This window comes from Ursus arctos, unplaced genomic scaffold (genome assembly GCF_023065955.2).
Source record: "Ursus arctos isolate Adak ecotype North America unplaced genomic scaffold, UrsArc2.0 scaffold_1, whole genome shotgun sequence".
Lineage (NCBI taxonomy): Eukaryota > Metazoa > Chordata > Mammalia > Carnivora > Ursidae > Ursus > Ursus arctos.
In genome coordinates this window covers 72,100,285-72,119,053 of record NW_026622763.1, presented here as the reverse complement: position 1 = coordinate 72,119,053, position 18,769 = coordinate 72,100,285, and the positions used below count along the sequence as shown (strand labels likewise).

Genomic DNA, 18,769 nt, shown 5'->3' with positions numbered 1-18,769 from the left:
GTGGCCGGTGCTGAGCATGCTAATAAATGATTTCATGTGTAGCAGAATAGATGAGCTTGCATGGAGTAAGTCCCGGATGGAACTTTTTAATGTTTTCTTTCAGGAAGTGTAAAGAAGTCCATTCAAAAATCCACTCTCCCCTCTCTATTCCTCTCTACCCTGACCCTCAGAACCACCGTTCAAATTCATGCCATCCCCATCTGTCACCTGGACTTTTCAAAGGCCTAGCTTCAGGTTTTAGCTTAATCAGCTTAAATGTCACTACCTGTGAGAGGCCTGCTCTGCTCACCCTGCCTAGGCTTGGTGGCACCCCTGGCCCTTTGTATGCTTTCATCCTGGCCCTTTAATTATGTTCCTTACTTGACTGGGAGTGCTGCCACTGAAGAAATGCTGCAGGAAGAGAGCAGATGGATTGGGAGAAAACACCGGAGTCAGAGAGGCCTGCTGAGAAGTGACCATCTAGATAGGATCTGACATGAACTTGGCTTAGTCTTGCTGTGGCAGTGGGAATGGAGAGAGAGAGCAGTATGACTTAAAAAATGTGTTCTGGGGGCGCCTGGGTGGCTTAGTTGTTAAGCGTCTGCCTTCGGCTCAGGGTGTGATCCTGGGGTTCTGGGATCGAGCCCCATATCGGGCTCCTCTGCTGGGAGCCTGCTTCTTGCTCTCCCGCTCCCCCTGCCTGTATTCCCTCTCTCTCTGGCTGTCTCTCTCTCTGTCAAATAAATAAATAAAATCTTAAAAAAAAATGTGTTCTGTGGGGTACAGAGTACATGCAGCTATTATTACTAGTGTTTACAGTTACGACCTCTGGGTGTTTTATGGAATAAACAATTGTGTTGCAATACAGTTGGTTGTCTTTTCTAGCAGCTTTTGACAGTAACTAGGAGCTTATGTTTTGTGGTTTGCATTGCAGGGAAGACTTTCCCATGCAAATGTGTTCAACCACCACAAAGTAATGTAGAATCCTTAATATCTGAATTCCATTTACCAACAATGGGTAATTATTTACAGCTTTAGTAGCTAAAGATAATGTTTTGGGATGTGTTCCATGCAAAAGGGGAAAAAAAGACATCTTTTGCCCTAGGGATCTTCAGGGAGTAAAAGTTTAATATCTTTCAAAAGAGATGACTTTGAAATGAATTGATTACACTTCCCCCACACAAGCCATTGATGTTTGTCAACAGAGAAGCAAACCGCCAGTAGTGCTTGACATAAAAGCAAAGAGTTTTTCTTTTTAAAGAAATTGTTGGTGGAATTTCATGTGTATTTACTAAAAAACAGGTTGGAATTTTAAAAAGGCATTGAAAATACATGAAGCTTTGGTTCCCATTTTTCTGATCTGTCATAATGTTTAAAAATGATTCTTGAAGTTTTACTCTTCTTAATGTAATAGCATTTTAAAAATATGGATCAGTGTTTTTTTTATAATAATATTTTTTTATTATATTATGTTAGTCACCATACAGTACATCCCTGGTTTTTGATGTAAAGTTCCATGATTCATTAGTTGCGTATAACACCCAGTGCACCCTCCTTACTACCCATCACCAGCCTATCCCATTCCCCCACTCCCTCCCCTCTGAAGCCCTCAGTTTGTTTCTCAGAGTCCATAGTCTCTCATGCTTCATTCCCACCTCTGATTACCCCCCCTTTCTTTATCCCTTTCTTCTCCTACCGATCTTCCTAGTTCTTATGTTCCATAGATGAGAGAAATCATATGATAATTGTCTTTCTCTGCTTGACTTATTTCACTTAACATTATCTCCTCCAGTGCCGTCCATGTTGCAGCAAATGTTGAGAAATCATTCTTTTTGATAGCTGAGTAATATTCCATTGTACGTATGGACCACATCTTCTTAATCTAGTCATCTGTTGAAGGGCATCTTGGCTCCTTCCATGATTTAGCTATTGTGGACAATGCTGCTATGAACATTGGGGTGCATATGGCCCTTCTCTTCACTACGTCTAGTATCTTTGGGGTAAATACCCAGGAGTGCAATGGCTGGGTCATAGGGTAGCTCAACTTTTAACTTTTTAAGGGACTTCCACACTGTTTTCCAGAGTGGCTGTACCAACTTGCATTCCCACCAACTATGGAGGAGGGATCCCCTTTCTCCACATCCTCTCCAACAATTGTTGTTTCTTGCCTTGTCACTTTTTGCCACTCTAACTGGTGTAAGGTGGTATCTTAGTGTGGTTTTGATTTGAATTTCCCTGATGGCTAATGATTTTGACATTTTTTCATGTGTCTGTTAGCCATTTGCATGTCTTCATTGGAAAAGTGTCTGTTCATATCTTCTGCCCATTTTTTTGATTTATTTGTTTCATGTGTATTGAGTTTGAGAAGTTCTTTGTAGATCTTGGATACTAGACTTTTATCTGTAGTATCATTTGCAAATATCTTCTCCCATTCTGTGGGCTGCCTCTTAGTTTTTTTTGACTGTTTCCTTGGCTGTGCAGAAGCTTTTTATCTTGATGAAGTCCCACAAGTTCATTTTATCTTTTGTTTCTCTTGCCTTTGGAGATGTGTCATGAAAAACGTGGCTGTGGCCGATGTCAAAGAGTTTGCTGCCTATGTTCTCTTCTAGGATTTTGATGGATTCATGTCTCACATCGAGGTCTTTCATCCATTTGGAGTTTACCTTTGTGTATGGTGTGAGAGAGTGGTCAAGTTTCATTCTTTTGCATATAGCTGTCCAATTTTTCCCAGCACCATTTATTTAAGAGGCTGTCTTTTTTCCACCGGATGTTTTTTTCCTGCTTTGTCAAAGATTAGTTGCCCAAAGAGCGAGGGTCCATTTCTGGGTTCTCTATTCTGTTCCATTGGTCTATGTGTCTGTTTTTGTGCCAGTACCATGCTGTCTTGGTGATCACAGCTTTGTAGTATAGCTTGAAATCCGGCAACGTGATGCCCCCAGGTTTGTTTTTCCTTTTCAACAATTCCTTGGCAATTCGGGGCCTTTTCTGGTTCCACACAAATTTAAGTGCTCTTTGTTCCAGTTCATTGAAAAATGTCATTGGTATTTTGATCGGGATAGCATTGAAAGTGTAGATTGCTCTGGGTAGCATAGACATTTTAACTATGTTAATTCTTCCGATCCATGAGCATGGAATATTTTTCCATCTTTTTGTGTCTTCTTCAATGTCTTTCAAGAGTGACTTGTAGTTTCTAGAGTATAGATCCTTTACGTCTCTGGTTGGGTTAATTACGAGATAACGTATGATTTTTGGTGCTATTATAAATGGAATGGATTTCCCAATTTCTCTTTCTTCAGTCTCATTGTTCGTGCATAGAAATGCAACTGATTTCTGAGCATTGATTTTGTATACCGCCACATTACTGAATTGCTCTATAAGTTCTAGTAGTTTGGGGTGGAGTCTTTTGGGTTTTCCATATAGAGTATCATGTCATCTCTGAAGAGATACAGTTTGACTTCTTCTTTGCCAATTTGGATACCTTTTATCCCTTTTTGTTGTCTGATTGCTGTTGCAAGGACTTCTAGTACTATGTTGAATAATAGTGGCAAGAGTGGGCATCCTTGTTGTGTTCCTGATCTTAAGGGAAAGGCTTTCAGCTTTTCCCCATTGAGAATGATATTCGCTTTAGGCTTTTCATAGATGGTTTTTATGAAATTGAGGAATGTACCCTCTATCCCTACACTCCAAAGGGTTTTAATCAGGAAAGGATGCTGTATTTTGTCAAATGCTTTTTCTGCATCAATTGAGGGGATCATATGGTTCTTGACTCTTTTCTTGTTGATATGATTTATCACACTGATTGATTTGCGAATGTTGAACCACCCTTGCATCCCAGGGATGAATCCCACTTGGTCTTGATGGATAATCCTTTTAATGTACTGTTGGATCCTATTAGCTAGGATCTTGTTGAGAATTTTGGCGTCCATATTCATCAGGGAAATCAGTCTGTAATTCTCCTTTTTGATGGGGTCTTTGCCTGGTTTGGGGATCAAGGTAATACTGGCCTCATAGAGTGAGTTTGGTAGTTTTCCTTCTGTTTCTATTTTTTGAAACAGCTTCAGGAGAATAGGTATTATTTCTTCTTTGAATGTTTGGTAGAATTCCCCCAGGGAATCCGTTAGGCCCTGGACTCTTGTTTTTGGGGAGGTTTCTGATCACTGCTTCAATCTCTTCATAATTAATCAGTCTGTTTAAATCAATTTCTTCCTGTTTCAGTCTTGGTAGTTTATAGGTTTCCAGGAAGGCATCCGTTTCTTCCAGGTTGTTTAATTTATTGGCATAAGGCTGTTGATAAAAGTTTCTAATGATCCGTCCTATTTCATTGGTGTTGGTTGTGATCTCTCCCCTTTCATTCATAATTTTGTTAATTTGGGTCCTTTCTCTGTTCTTTTGAATAATTCTGGCCAGTGTCTTATTGATCTTATTTATTCTTTCAAAGAACCAGCTTCTAGTTCTGTTGATCTGCTCTACTGTGCTCCTGGTTTCTAATTCATTGATCTCTGCTCTAATCTTGATCACCTGCCTTCTCGTGCGTGGGTTAGACCTGTTCTTCTGTTCTAGCTCCAGCTTCTTGAGGTGAGAATATAAAAACTTCATTTTAGGTTTTTTTGTTCTTTTGAGTGAGGCTTGGATGGCTATGTATTTTCCCCTTAGGACTGCCTTTGCAGTGTCCCATAGGTTTTGGACCGATGTGTTTTCATTCTCATTGGTCTCCAAAAATTGTTTAATCTGATTTTTTATCTCCAGGTTTATCCAATCATTCTTGAGCAGGATGTTTCTTAGTTTCCAGGTGTTTGAGTTTCTTCCAAATTTTTCCTTGTGATTGAGTTCCAGTGTCAAAGCATTGTGGTCTGAGAATATGCGGGAATAATCTCAGTCTTTTGGTATGGGTTGAGACCTGTTTTGTGACCCACTATGTGGTCTTTTCTGGAGAAAGTTCCATGTGCATTTGAAAAGAATGAGTATTCCGTTTTTCTGGGGTGTAGTGTTGTGTTTATATCTATGAGGTCCATCTGGTCCAGTATGTCATTCAAAGCTCTTGTTTCATTGTTGATTTTCTGCTTAGGATCTGTCTATTGCAGAGAGTGGAGTGTTGAGGTCCCCTACTATTAATGTATTATCTATATGTCTCTTTATTCTGGTTAAGAGTTGGCTTGTGTATCTTGCTGCTCTCCTGTTGGGGGATTGATATTTATAATTGTCATATCCACTTGTTGGATACATCCTTTAAGAATAATGTAGTGTCCTTCTGTATCTCTAACTACAGTCTTTAGTTTAAAAATCTAATTTTTCTTTTTTTTTTTTTTTAAGATTTTATTTATTTATGTGACAGAGAGACAGCCAGCGAGAGAGGGAACACAGCAGGGGGAGTGCGAGAGGAAGAAGCAGGCTCCCAGCAGAGGAGCCCGATGTGGGACTCGATCCCGGAACGCCAGGATCACGTCCTGAGCTGAAGCAGACGCTTTAACAACTGCGCTACCCAGGCGCCCCTAAAATCTAATTTTTCTGATATGAGAATTGCTTCCCCAGTTTTCTTTTGAGGTCCATTGGCATGAAAAATGGTTTTCCATCCCTTCACTTTCAGTCTGGATGTATCTTTAGGTTCAAAGTGAGTCTCTCGTAGACAGCAAATGGATGGGTCATGTCTTTTTATCCAATCTGCAGCCCTGTGGCGTTTTATGGGAACATTTAGGCCATTCACATTGAGAGTGATTATTGAGAGAGATGATTTTAATGATGTCATGTTGCCTGTGAAGTCTTTGTTTGTATAGATTGTAAATTTCTGTTCTGTATTACTCTTCGGGCCTTTTTAGTTTTATAGAATCCCCCTTAATATCTCATGTAGGGCTGGTTTGGTGGTTATGAATTCCTTCATTTTCTCCTGATCTTGGAAGGTCCTTATCTCTCCATTAATTGTGAATGACAGCCTTGCTGGATCAAGGATCCTTTGCTGCATTTTCTTCTCAGATAGAGCTTTGAAAATATCCTGCCACCCCTTCCTGGCTGCCAGGTCTCTGTGGACAGGTCTGATGTTATTCTAATATTTTCCCTCTGTACATACGGATTTTCTTCCCCCTGGCCGCTTTCAATACTATATCCTTGGATCTAATATTTGCGAATTGCAGTATGACGTGACGTGGTGTAGGCCTGCTCTCATTGATCTGGGGTGGGGTCCTCTCTGCGTCTTGGACATGAATGCTTGTTTCCTTTGCCAGATTAGGGAAGTTCTCAGCTACAGTTTGTTCAAATATCTCTTCTAAACCTCTCTCTTTCTCCACCCCTGGATGCTGATGATTCTGACATTGGAACGTTTCATTGAGTCAGTAATCTCCTGTAATCTACATTCTTGAGATTGGATTTTTTTGAGTCAAGTTTCCGTTTCAACTTTCTCTTCTACCATCCCATCCTCCAATTCACTAATTTGTTCTTCTGCCTCATTTACCCTGGCTGTCAGAGCATCTAGTTTAGACTGCATTTGATTCACAGCATTTTTAATTTCTGGCAGATTCGCTCTCATTTCCAGCCTTAGAGATTCTATATTTTCATTAATGTTTTCATTAATATTTTTTTCAAGTCTACACATCATCTTGACCATTGTTACTCTGAACTCTATTTCTGACAATCTGGTTGTATCCATATCCATCAGTTCTGTGGCAGAGGCCACAGTCTCTGTCTCCTTTCTTTTCTGAGGGTTTCTCCTCCTCATCATTCTGATGAGGAGAGGTTGCGGGGTTGTCCAGAGCCCAAATTATTGACCAGGACCCAGGCAGTGTGCTCCTGTTTTATAGGGACCTTAGGGATGTGGGCTTCTTGATTTTTCAGCCTGCCTTCTGGGGGATGGGCCTGCTGCTCTGATATTCAGGCAACCCTGTTTGGGTAGAGTTGCCCCATCCCCTGCGAGGGGGAATGGGGATGGACACAATGTGAGCCGGTATTTCCGGGCTTTTGTTCTCTGGTGGCTTTCCCTGGCGGTTTTCTGTGCCCCTTCTGAGAGTCAGAGCAGCAGTGGCCGTATCCTAGCCTCTGTCTCAGAACAGAGATCCCAGTCCGCTCTCTGCTGAGCTCTCTTGGCCACTCTAACTCTCTTTCCATCGGTGCTGCTAAAAACCCCTCAATGTCCCGGGATGTGTGCCCCACAGCCACTCTAACAGCCGTCGTTTCCAGGGCTGGCACGTCTCTGTCCTTTGTGCTTCTAACACCGCAAGCTGCCCCCGTTCCTGCACGTGCTCCCGAGCTCCCAGCTTCAGTCTAGTTCGAGTATGCGCTCTGGGGCTCCAGTTTTCAGTCTGGTCGCGCGTGCACTCCCGTGCTCCCGGTTTCAGTCCAGTTCCACTGAGCGCTCTGGAGCTCTGGTTTTCAATCTGGTCGCACACGTTCCCGGCTCCCGGTCTCAGTCTGCTTTCTTCTGGGTACCAGTCCGTGTCCACCCGGCTCCCCAGTGCAGGTGGCTACTGCCTCCTGGTGCCCGAGTGCAGCGGCTCCCTTCCCCTTCCATTTATCTTCCGATATCTGTGCGCGGTTTCAGGGCTCCCCGCTTCGTTCCTCAATACTCAGCGCTGGAGATGTTCATTTGTAGAGATCCAGATGTATCTTCCCGCGTCTCAGGCTGATTCCGTGGGTTTTCAGGGTGGTCTGGTAGATATCCAGCTTGACTCAGGGAACCAGCTGAAGAAGGGGTCCCCTACTCTTCTGCCATCTTTTTCCTTCTCCTCTCAGATTAAATTTCTTGTATTTATATTTCATATTTTTCCTCTTCTGCTCGAGACCCTGGAATGGCTCCCTGCTCATCACTCTTAGTGAGGTTTCAACAGACTTGCTTCATATTCTGTACCTGAGGTTCTTCTAATTTCTTCTCTCTTTAATTTCGCCTCTCACTATGTGCAGGTACTGGCTTGTAGGTGTTCAGCTTTAAAAATTCTTTCCCAAGTGGATTATTTGGAAATTGGAATTAATTTTTTAAAATGTAGAAACAATTATTTAAGAGACGTTTTTGAGTTCCGAAGCTTTAACTCAAAGGGCTGCGTATTCTCATGTCGCTCATTTCCGGCTTCTGGGAGCCAGGAGCTATGTTGAATAGGGCAGCAGGGGAAGGATGGACTGCCTTCTCCTTCTTTCCTAATTACAGGGTCAGCTAGCACAAGGCATAACTCACAGTGATTTTTCATGTGTAAAGGTAGTCTATAGCATTTGGCTTCTGCTTACTGTCTTCCAGTCCTTGGAGCTACCCCAAACTAACTAGTGCATTAATTAATTCAGTAATTACATTATAACTAAAATAACAGTAACTGCTTTTTACCGAATGCTTTCACCTATGACTTTTCTAATCCTTACCACAATCTTGCATGGTACGTTAAAGTTTCCTTCATTTAACAGATGAACATATTGAGACAGGGAAAGTTTAAGCATGTGCAGCTGTTGATTTATAAACACAAGTCTTCCAAATAACCTATATACATTTGTAAATCACTTACAAGAGTAAGTGCTGTGTGAAAGTTTATTAAAGAGATACATGGTTAACCTCCATCCTTTCTCCACTTCACCTCCTCCCTTGCTATACACAAGCACTACTGGGGCACTGTTGCTGCTTTATAGAGACAGGATAGTGTCAAGGTTGATGGTTTCTTTTGCTGTTCAGAGGCGTTTTAGTGTGACGCAGTCCCATGTGTTTATTTTGGCTTTTGTCGCCTTTGCTTTTGGTGTCAGATCCAAAAAATTATTGCCAGGATTGATGTCAAGATGCTTACTGCCTATGTTTTCTTCCAGGAGTTTTATGGCTTCAGGGTTTATGTTCAAATCTTCAATCCATTTTGAATTTGGGGTTTTTTATATTGTATAAGATAAGGGTCCAGTTTCATTCTTTTGCATGTAGCTGTCCAGTTTCCCCAGTGCCATTTATTGAGGAGACTGTCCTTTCCCCAAGCTTACATTCTTGTTGGGAGAAGTACGCAGTAACCAAATAAATAAGTACGTGGCACTGTGTGGCACATCAGACCATAATAATTGTATTAGAGAAAAACAGGGAGAGGGGAGGGATGGGGAAGGCTGGGGTGTTGCAGTGTTAAAGACAATGGCCACTGTACTTAAGAGTGGAGGTGACATTTGAGCAGGTTCCTGAGAAAGACTCTAATGAGTTACATTCCTGTGAGAAGGAAACTGAGCAAGTAACCTGTGCTCAACTCTTTATTCCAACTGTATCAGAATTTTCTGTCTTGCTATTTTAAAATTTAATTTCAACGGGAAACAAGTATGTGTGTTGGGGGGTGGTGAAAGAAAAGAGGACCATTTCTGTAGGTGGGGTGTCTGGGAAAGGATAGACCTAAAAGGGCTAGTAGGGAAATCCCCTTCTTAATTGCCAGGAGGAAGCTGTGCCAGTGAACTCGAGGGCCACAGGTGTGTGATGGCCTTTGTCTTCATGTGACCTCAGTCCGTAGGAGCTGTTTCTGACATCATCCGTTGACAGTAGAGTAATAGGTTTTATTTTGACAGTAGAAGATTATTGCATGGTTGGGCTTTAATAAACACTCTTTAGGGCTTTGTGTCTGGGAAGCTTAAACCTAATTCCTTGCATTGTAACGCTAATGCTTTGTGCTTGTATGTCTCTTGCAGCTTTGTAGGAAGCTAACCTCCGAGAGGCAGACAGGATGGCTAGCTCAGCCCGGGAGCACCTGCTTTTTGTGCGGCGTCGAAATCCCCAGATGCGGTACACACTGAGCCCAGAGAACCTCCAGAGCCTGGCCGCCCAGAGCTCCATGCCCGAGAACATGACCCTACAGAGGGCGAACAGTGACACGGACCTGGTGACTTCCGAGAGCCGCTCCAGCTTGACCGCGAGCATGTACGAGTATACGCTGGGGCAAGCCCAGAACCTCATTATCTTCTGGGACATTAAAGAGGAGGTGGACCCTAGTGATTGGATTGGACTTTATCATATAGGTGAGTGACATGAAAGGGACTTGTGACTTAGAGCATACATTTTTATTCTGACAGTACAGTTCTGTGTATTTTTTCTGGGGGTGGGGTGGGGAACACACCACACAAATAAACCCAGCAAGATTCTGGGACTTTTTTTTTCTTCTTTAGAAGAGAGAGACTCAACAATAATAAATACCTTTGCCGATTTGAATTTTGTGGTTATATTTCTACTCTGATTCAATGCCAGAACCTGCAGATTTTATACCGTTTTCTTTTTAAAGCTTTACATTGCCCTTGATCAGTAGTCCCATTTTGGGAAGAATTGGATATTAATTTTTTCTAATATTTTTAAACTGATGAAAAAGATGTCTCAATTTAGATAACTGATGTGAAAAATGTTCGTAGTTTCTTTCTCTTTTTTTTTGGCAGCAAAGCAATGTTTATTGAGTGATAGTAAAGTAATAGTCCAAAGTTCCAGAAGAGGGAGGGGACCCGAGAGGGATGCCCTGTTCCGTAGTTTCTAAAGATTGAGTTTCATGAAGAACAACTTGCGGTCTATGGTATCTTTTTATTTCAAAATTCCTGAAGTGTGCTTGATCAGTTAAGTAAAGGAAGTGTCATATTTTTCTAACAAATGACTTAGGAATAGGTTGCTGTTTGTTTTAATAAAAATGTCCCAGCTGTGTGGAGCTGATTTGCACTTGCTATTCAGAGGTGAGCAAATGATGAATGACAGACACATGCCAGAAAATATATAAAATTTGCTTCACTGAAAGCGAATATCCAAACCCTACCAACCAGGCTTAAAGAAAGTCTAAATTAAACCTGATAATAAAAATCTAACATTCCCCAAAGTTGGAGAAGTTTTTCACTCAGTGAAGGGAATTCCTTTCAAAATTTAACATCAAGTATTTTAATAGAAAGATATGTTTGCTTTCACCGTAATTATAAACCAAGCATCTTTGTTGTTTGTTTCTTTGTCATAAACTAGGAGGGAACAAAAGACCTATTTGTTTATGGCAGTGCTTCTCATCCAGGGATGATTTTCCCCCTCCAGGACGGGTAGTGTCTGGAGACATTTTTGATTGACACAGTTGGGGAGGGAGTGGGAGACCAGGGGTGCTGCTAATACCCTGCAACGCACAGGCCCGCCTCCTACAGCCATCTCTTAGCGCCACTCTTGACAAACTCTGATGTAAGGCAAAGTAACATCCTTGCTGACAGGTCATCAGAATGTTCCACCCACTAAAATTTATGTTTCTCAGCAACAAAGGATTTTATGTTGACTAAAATAAAATTGATTTGTATTTACTAATGTAACTCTGTTAATCATGAGAGGTAAGAAATCTAAAATGGCAAAAATTAATTTCGAGAATTTTGATTTATCTATTACCTCTTATGACAACGAAAAAAGGGGAAGTCTTAAGAGTTCAGCATTTTACCCACGTGCGTTTAAATATACATTCAAGATGGGGAAGGTAGGATTTAAAAATTGTCTTTTTTATTTCTGATATCTGTTATATTCACAAAAAAGTCATAATTTTGATGGGACTTTGGAAGTGATTCTTTTGGTTTTGATGTAACTTCAACTTTTTAGATTTCACAAAACTGTTTTCATTTTAATATGATTTTTTTATATTTACCTATCTTCAAATTTACTAACTTTTAATATTTTCATCTTCATTCTGTTGTCAGTCCCATCCAATGGATTTTAAAATTTCAGTTATTTGACTTTACATTTGTAGAATTTGCATTTCTTTCTCTTTCTTGAATATTTTATTTTTCTCATGGGGTTCCCTGTGTGTTAACTAATTCAGACCATATTTTCATTCAGTTATTTGAATTGAATCAAATGTATCTGCTTTAAGTTCTCTGGAAAATCCAATATCTGGGCAGTTTTTATTACCTGTTTTCCTCTTGGCCATGGATCCCATTTTCTAGTTTCTTTGCATATTTAGCAGTTATTGATTTTACACTGGCTACTGAGAAATCTAAGTTGTAGAAATCCCGAGTTCTGTGGAACAATTTTTATTTTAATGTTAATTTTTATCATAGTAGGCAGATTTATTTTTTTGGACTTGCTAGACATAATTTTCCCATCTGTGAGGATGGGTGCATGGAAAGCCCAATGTGGTTCTCCAGCACTTCTGACTTGATGGGATTCAGCCTCCAAATTTGGTCTCCCCTATGGATTTTGTTAGGGGTTAGTTTAGGGCTTTGTTAGGCTAGATCAGTGGTAGGCCTTGTTGGCCTTTGTACTTCTTCCTAAGTATTGGCATTTCTGATGTCTGAGCTGGATGCCTGGAATGTCGACCAGGTGTCTTTTCTCTGGCTGGGTCATAGCTCCAGTGTTCTCTAGCACTGCTGGACCTCTAGAAATGTCAGCGCACTCTCAGCCCCATAGCAGCTACTCTCTGCAAAGTCTTGGTAGTGTTTCTCTGCACATACACAGTCTAGACATTAGCCTAAGGCTTGTGGGGCATCCCTATGTGCACTTCTGGCCTTCACCCCTCCATAGTTCTTTCCGTCCCATGTCCTGCTGTTGACCCAAACTCTGATCTCTGCTTCCTCAGCTTGTCAGAAGTTCCCTGCACCCCACTCAAGAAGTTGTCCCTTGGTGGAGATCTGGCTGGTCATAGAGTCACCTCATCAGTTTTTCTTCTCTCTGGGGTTTTCGTCTTAAGCTATCTGTTGTGGAATGTCTGAGAACAACTGCCCCCAAGTTTTACAGTGGTTTACATCAGGAGGGCTAGTCTGGAACTAGTCACTGCCCTAGGACCTGAAGTAGAAGCTTCTCCCATGCTTTTGATTTCCAGTAGGCAGTGAGAGATGTCACCTCATTTTCTCATCTCACCATTTCCAGAGAACTCTGAAGAAATAATAAATGGTGGTATAGTTCCATGGGTTTGTTTGTTCCTCTTAGTGTATTTTCTAATAGTTTTAGATCCCTGTCAGGGCAGAGAGAACTGGAGCCCTCAGACCTCTCAAGGGACTGGGATGAACACAGATTAGCATCTGCAGGTGAAAATACCATGTACTTGGGGTTCTAGGGCATGTTGTTGGTTCCAACAGTTCTTCCACAACAAATGACTCTGAAAGGCACAGATCCCAGCACCTACGACATTAAGTAGGGCTCATATCTGCAGTTGAAGGGCCACAACTATGTTTCAAAGAAAGCCTGGCTTATGTGGGAGGTCAGAATGAGTGAACAGAGACCTGGCTTTAGGCAGAGATAGCCATTGCTCTTGGGCCTAAGAAGGGCTATTCTGACCTCTAGGCTGAAGGCAGCCTCACTTCTGTGGGGACTTTGCCCTCACATGTGGAGAGGCATAGGTGGCAGCTTTGTGCGTTTTCACTGACAACTATTTCCCGATCCTTCTTCCTTGCAGGGTCAGGGCTCAGCAGCAAGCCATTCATCTCAGGGCAGGTAGGCCCTTTCTAGACTCAGGAAAGTTCTAAACTTACATGGTAATCCAACGAGTGAGTAGTCTATGAGTGGGCTGCGAGCCAGCTCTGGCCAGTGAGATGTAAGACTTTGGGGGAACTTCCTTTTCCAGTGAAAAGCCAGAGCCTCCTGTAAAGTCGTTGTACCTGGGGCTGTGGTGACTGCGATGTGATTTCTTCAACTGTTGCATCCATGGAGCAACCATAAGACAGCAATCGAGATTAAAAGCTAAGAATGACAGAGCAGAAAGTCAGAATGAGCTTGGAACGGCACTCCAAAGTTCTAGCCATATGTGAACATAATCTTCCCCTCTTTGCTTAAGTCCTCACTGTGAAGCTTCCTTGTACCCGCAGTTAATCCTAACTGAGCTGCTAGGTGGCATGAAGATGCCGGAGGGAAAAGGAGGGACCCGAACTGCTTGTGAAGGCGGGACAGAGTGTGTGGGCTCCTTCAGTAGTTACTACTTCAGGGAATGTGCCCGGGGCTGCTTTACCAGAGTTAAAAACCACTAGGTCATTGTTTTGTTTTAAAGTGACAAAATCTGATACAAAAATTTTGAAAATAGTAACTCCAAGCCTTGTGGAAATTTTCAGAGGTTTAATAGGACCAATCATGTGACAGGAACAATCTACAGAATGAGTAATTAAATAACTCGAATATATACCAAACTGGTCTGGGGCACTGTTACGTGAAGGTGGTGAGGTGATACATTTGGAGAAGCCCAAAAGAAAAGGTGAAATGTAAGGCCAGGATGGAGAAAAGAATTTCGGGGTACAAATTACATCACCACTTTAAGGCTGTTGTGGCTAAACAGAAGTACGTTCTCTCCTGGGCTCTGTGACACAGGTGCGCCGAGAATCCAGGTTTCCCAACAGCAGCACACATGTCAGGTGCGGCCTCAGACTCCTGTACCTCCTCGTAGGGAGCAGCCGCCCCCCCCCCCCCTTCGGTTGAGCCCTGAGAAGCCGGACTGTTTCCTAGCAACGCCTAGTTTTATTTGTGGAACAGAGAGATGGTCTCTATAGAAATAAATCCCAAAGGGAAAGGATTTGGGTGGAACGTCTGGCTGGTGAGGTGTGGTTTATTGGCACACTCTGCACTTCGATTGTGTTTCTCTTGGCTTACGTTTTCTTACTCTCTAGAAGTGTGAATTTTGCTTGTGTTTAACTAATTGTTATTAAGGTTTTGCATTGTACAAGTCAGTCCAGATGACTTTTAGCTAATCTGGAGAGAAAATACATACTCCTGGATTAGAAAAATAAATTATTCTCCCGGCATTTTAAACAATATATATGTCCTATTGGGAATACAAAGAAATAAAAGTTGAAAATATCAAAACGCCATTTGGGGTAAATTTGGGTATGCATTCTTAAAACAGGTGCTAATTATATTTTCTCTCTCCAGAAAGTCTCATATACACCCTGAGATTTCCAGAGATGATTGCAGTGTAGCTATAGGCCTGAATCTCCAAATTACAATTAATGCCTTGCAAGTGGTTTTTCAAAAATCACTAGATTTATAACTTATTGTTGGTCTCCATAATGAGAAGTGACCCCTGACAAGAGTAATGCTGCTACTCATTGCTTCCTTCTAAGCTGTCTAAATAAAAAGAGCCAAATGCTTAAATGTGCAAAAGCACTTAGGGTACCCAACACAAACAGCTTTCCATGAAAAATCAAACGATCACTGTTTAAAGAGGAGACAGAGCATATTATATTTATTTCAGGCTCGCTAATTCCCCTTAACCTTTGGTCTTGTGCTTTGCTTTCTGGCTATTCAAAAGAAAAACACTTCACAAGGCTTACTTTGCCATTTGTCATTTTCAGGCAACTACAAGTACCTGAACAGAGCTAGGAAAATGTACTTTATGAAAACTACTCCAAGTGCTGGCCTAGAATTGATGTATGACTAGATAAGAAGCTTCCTCTAGAATGTAAATCAATGTCCTGCATCCTTCACCGAGAAAATCTTGCTATTAAAAAATTAAATTAATAATGGGCTTATTGATGTAGCTGTTTCATATTCTGGTTCAAGTTTATCTTGCCATAGACCAGTAACAAATAGTTTGCCAGCATTTCTCTGGACCGCCCTCTGAGTATACCTCTCAGTGTCTGCGTGTTGATTATAACTTCAAAGATGAGTGGCAGAACAACCATATTTGACTCTATCTTAAAAAATATTGTGGCTCATGTAGTATGATGTTTTTCTTATTTCTTTGCATTTGGGTGATAAAATAAAGGTAGGATCACAATAGTTAACCAAGGCATTGGGATTATGTATTTCAGAGCTTTTAAGATCCCAAGGTTTAAGTGAATGTTTTATAGGTAAAGAACAAAGTAGGGTCCACCGTGGTGATGCCATACAGCCAGTGGGAGGCAGCCTAGGCTGGGTCTTAAGTGTCTTGTGTCTTAGTCTTCATTTCTCCCTCTTGTGTTGAAAAATGTAGTCCAGTGTTTTCCAACCTTCAGTTATTTACTCAGCACCTTCTTGATTTTTGCAGTATGGAATTATCACCGGTACTATTAATATTTTTCTTTACACCATCTGATCAAAAGAAAGAAAGAAACAAACAAATGTTCTAGTTATCTACCCTGGTTTTGTTTTAAGCACTAAGGTCAGGGAAAGATTTTCTGTGTCAATTGTAATTCTTTCTAACATATATTAACTGTTAAAAAAAATGACTTTTGTAGACAGTGCCACAAAGATTATCACCCACAGCACACTTTGAGAAATTCTGAGGTTATCAGTGGTTAAGAGCACAGACTCTGCAATCAGATTAGTAAATTCAAATACATTTATTATCTTGAGCGACTTATATAATCTTTTTGATGTCAATTCTGCACGAAGAGCAGCAGCGTGTGCCACTCATGGCAGAAGCCCTTTTTGAATTATATCACCTTTTCAAACCTGAGTTTCCTCATCTGTAAGAAAAAAAAAAAAAGACAAAAAAAAATACCAGTATCATGAGAAATAAGATAATGTGTATAAAGCTCTCGAGAAGGTGCCTGGGCTTAGTGTAAGGTCCTCCTGATAGCAAACTGTCATTATTTTGGCTACTGTTAATAATAATCGTTTTCCTGGTAGCCTGAAGCTGTAGCACAGACTTGCCTACTGGGTGAACCCACAAGAAGGATGTCCAGATTAAAGTGATACACCAGACCGCTTCTGCTTGTAAAAACCAAAATCCTTTCAGTCAGAGTCCTAGAAATTATATAAAGCTCTTCTAATTTCAATGCTAAATAATACAGTATTTTGAGTATTATGTAGGTTCTAAACCAATATGCTTTTCAAGGTGATGGGAAAGCTGCAGTTTAATCCCAAATTCAATCAAATGGAACAAAGAATTTATGTATTAAGTATTTAGTTTCCAGAATAGCTATCAAATATAGTGAAGAGTGACTGTTCGTAAGCTCTTTTGGTATTTTTGCATGATTACTGCCAAAGAAAAGTTGTTTCAGGTCATGTCTTTAAATTTTAGAAAATGCTTTTAGAAAATAAGAGCTTTGAACATGAAATGGTTTTTGGAACAACTTTACTCTAAATTGCTTTTTGTTACCTAGTTGTATTAGCCTCAGTCAGATTATGCTGTACAAATGAGCTAACCCTGAATCCTCAGTGCCTTAACAGAACAAAAGATGATTTCTTTCTAATGCTGTATGTCCAGCATGGATTGGCAGGGGGCTGGCTTGTACCGTTGTTTAAAGAAGTAGGCTCACCATTCTCCTGATTTTTGCCACATTGGATTATTAAAGGCTCCACTATCGTGTCATTACACCATTTGTAATAGGAGGCCTCTCTGGGCAAGTGTCAAGAGAAGGAGGGCCCTGGAGACTCCTACACCAGCTCTTAAATGCTTTGGCCCTGAAGAGACACATCTCACTTCTTCTCAGAGTCTACATTCAGCATTAGTCCCATGATCTGCCTAACTGCACAGCGACTGGGAAATGGGGAGAAGCTGTTGGTTCTTTAGGGAGCAGTTGATGTCTCTACCGTAGTAGATGCGTCTTGCTAACAACGCGTCTGGTCCTCTAGTCTGTTTCAAACCCTAAGACATCCTTGCACCGTCACTGCAAGAATAGATGCTGGGTATTAGAAAGTGTCATACTTTCGTATACCTTTACAACGGGTTCACGAGAATGAATGAGAAGACACACCCAGAGCAGGACCAAGGACAGTGCCTGACAGTAGGATTGCACTATAGCTATTAGAATCTGAATTCACGGCATCTCGTTGGCATCGCAGACCATCATGGATCTTTCTTCTAATATGCATGTTAAAGATCTGGTTCACAGAGAAGTCCATGTATTTACATTGGTTATGGAAGAGTTCCCTGGACATTAGGTAGGCTTTAAAATGATGGATAGTTTAGTGTAGCCAAGGAAGTTTTAGTATACTTTATCCCCTGCCATACAGGTGGAAAGCCATACTTGAAACAGGCATTCTTCTGTCTATATACTGTGATGGTGAGATGGTTTTTATTTTTTATCTGGTTATTCTGTGAACGTTATCAGAGTCCGTCTCCCACCCCCAATGTAATTTGTGTCACTTTTCCTTAAAGGATGCTTATTAGGTGCTTTAATTAGTAAATGTGAAATTACTGTAAATATTTTTTGATAGAGTTAAGATAACATTGGCATGAGGTTTAGAAATTCTTCATTCCACAGGCACCTGGATGACTCAGTCGGTTAAGTGTCTGACTCTTGATTTCAGCTCAGGTCATGATCTCAGGGTTGTGAGGTCGAGCCCTGTGTTGGGCTTTGCACTGAGCGTGGAGCCTCTCTCTTTTCCCCCCTCCCCACCCTACCCTCTCTCTCTCTCAAAAAAAAAAAAAAATTCTTCATTCTGATAAAACCCATTACTAACTCACAAAATAATTGCTTAGCACGCATACTGTTTTTATAATGTTTGTTGTAATTGACTTTTCATAATTTTCTAAGGACTAATGGGTATATCAACAAAGAAAATGCATTTATAATGTCATCTTTTTATCCTGATATCTCTTTTAAAGTCTGTTCGTCTGTTATCAGTTGCTACGTCAACTTTCTTTTGGTTAGTGTTTGCTTGATGTATCTTTTTCCACTGATTTCTTGTCAGCCATTCTTTGACATGTTTCACATATATCTGCTGTAAAACATCTATGGCTTTTTGATTTTTAATCCAATCCGTGTGACCCTCTTTTAAAATTGGTGCATTTAGTGTTTTAACATTTGCTGTTATTTTTTTTGCATATTTGAATTTATTTCCACATCCTATCTCGTTTTCTGTATTTTATGCTTTTTTTTGGTAGTTTTTTTGACCCGCTTTTGTGCCTTCCATTTGAATGATGAGTTTTCTTTACTCCCTACCCGTCTATTCAGTCTATTTGTTTGAAAGTTTAACTTTCTAGGTCTAGTCTGTTAGCAGTTATCCTTAAAATTTTTTTCATGTATAATT

At 40.9% G+C, this 18,769-nt stretch overlaps 1 protein-coding gene and 1 long non-coding RNA gene across 3 annotated transcripts in view; one reads left to right on the top strand and one right to left on the bottom strand.

Annotated features, from left to right (window-relative positions):
• Positions 1-18,769, top strand: part of HECW2 (HECT, C2 and WW domain containing E3 ubiquitin protein ligase 2) — a 355,090-nt gene that overhangs the window by 124,264 nt on the left and 212,057 nt on the right. For both annotated transcript variants that reach the window (XM_057303656.1, XM_026492284.4), the window contains exon 2: positions 9,586-9,912. In XM_057303656.1, coding sequence (XP_057159639.1) covers positions 9,621-9,912 — 292 coding nt within the window. In that variant the 5' untranslated portion in view covers positions 9,586-9,620. The remainder of the gene's footprint in view (positions 1-9,585; positions 9,913-18,769) is intronic.
• Positions 13,923-18,769, bottom strand: part of LOC130541944 (uncharacterized) — a 54,035-nt gene continuing 49,188 nt past the window's right edge. The window contains exon 3 of the long non-coding RNA XR_008956082.1: positions 13,923-15,880. This is a non-coding gene — a long non-coding RNA (uncharacterized LOC130541944). The remainder of the gene's footprint in view (positions 15,881-18,769) is intronic.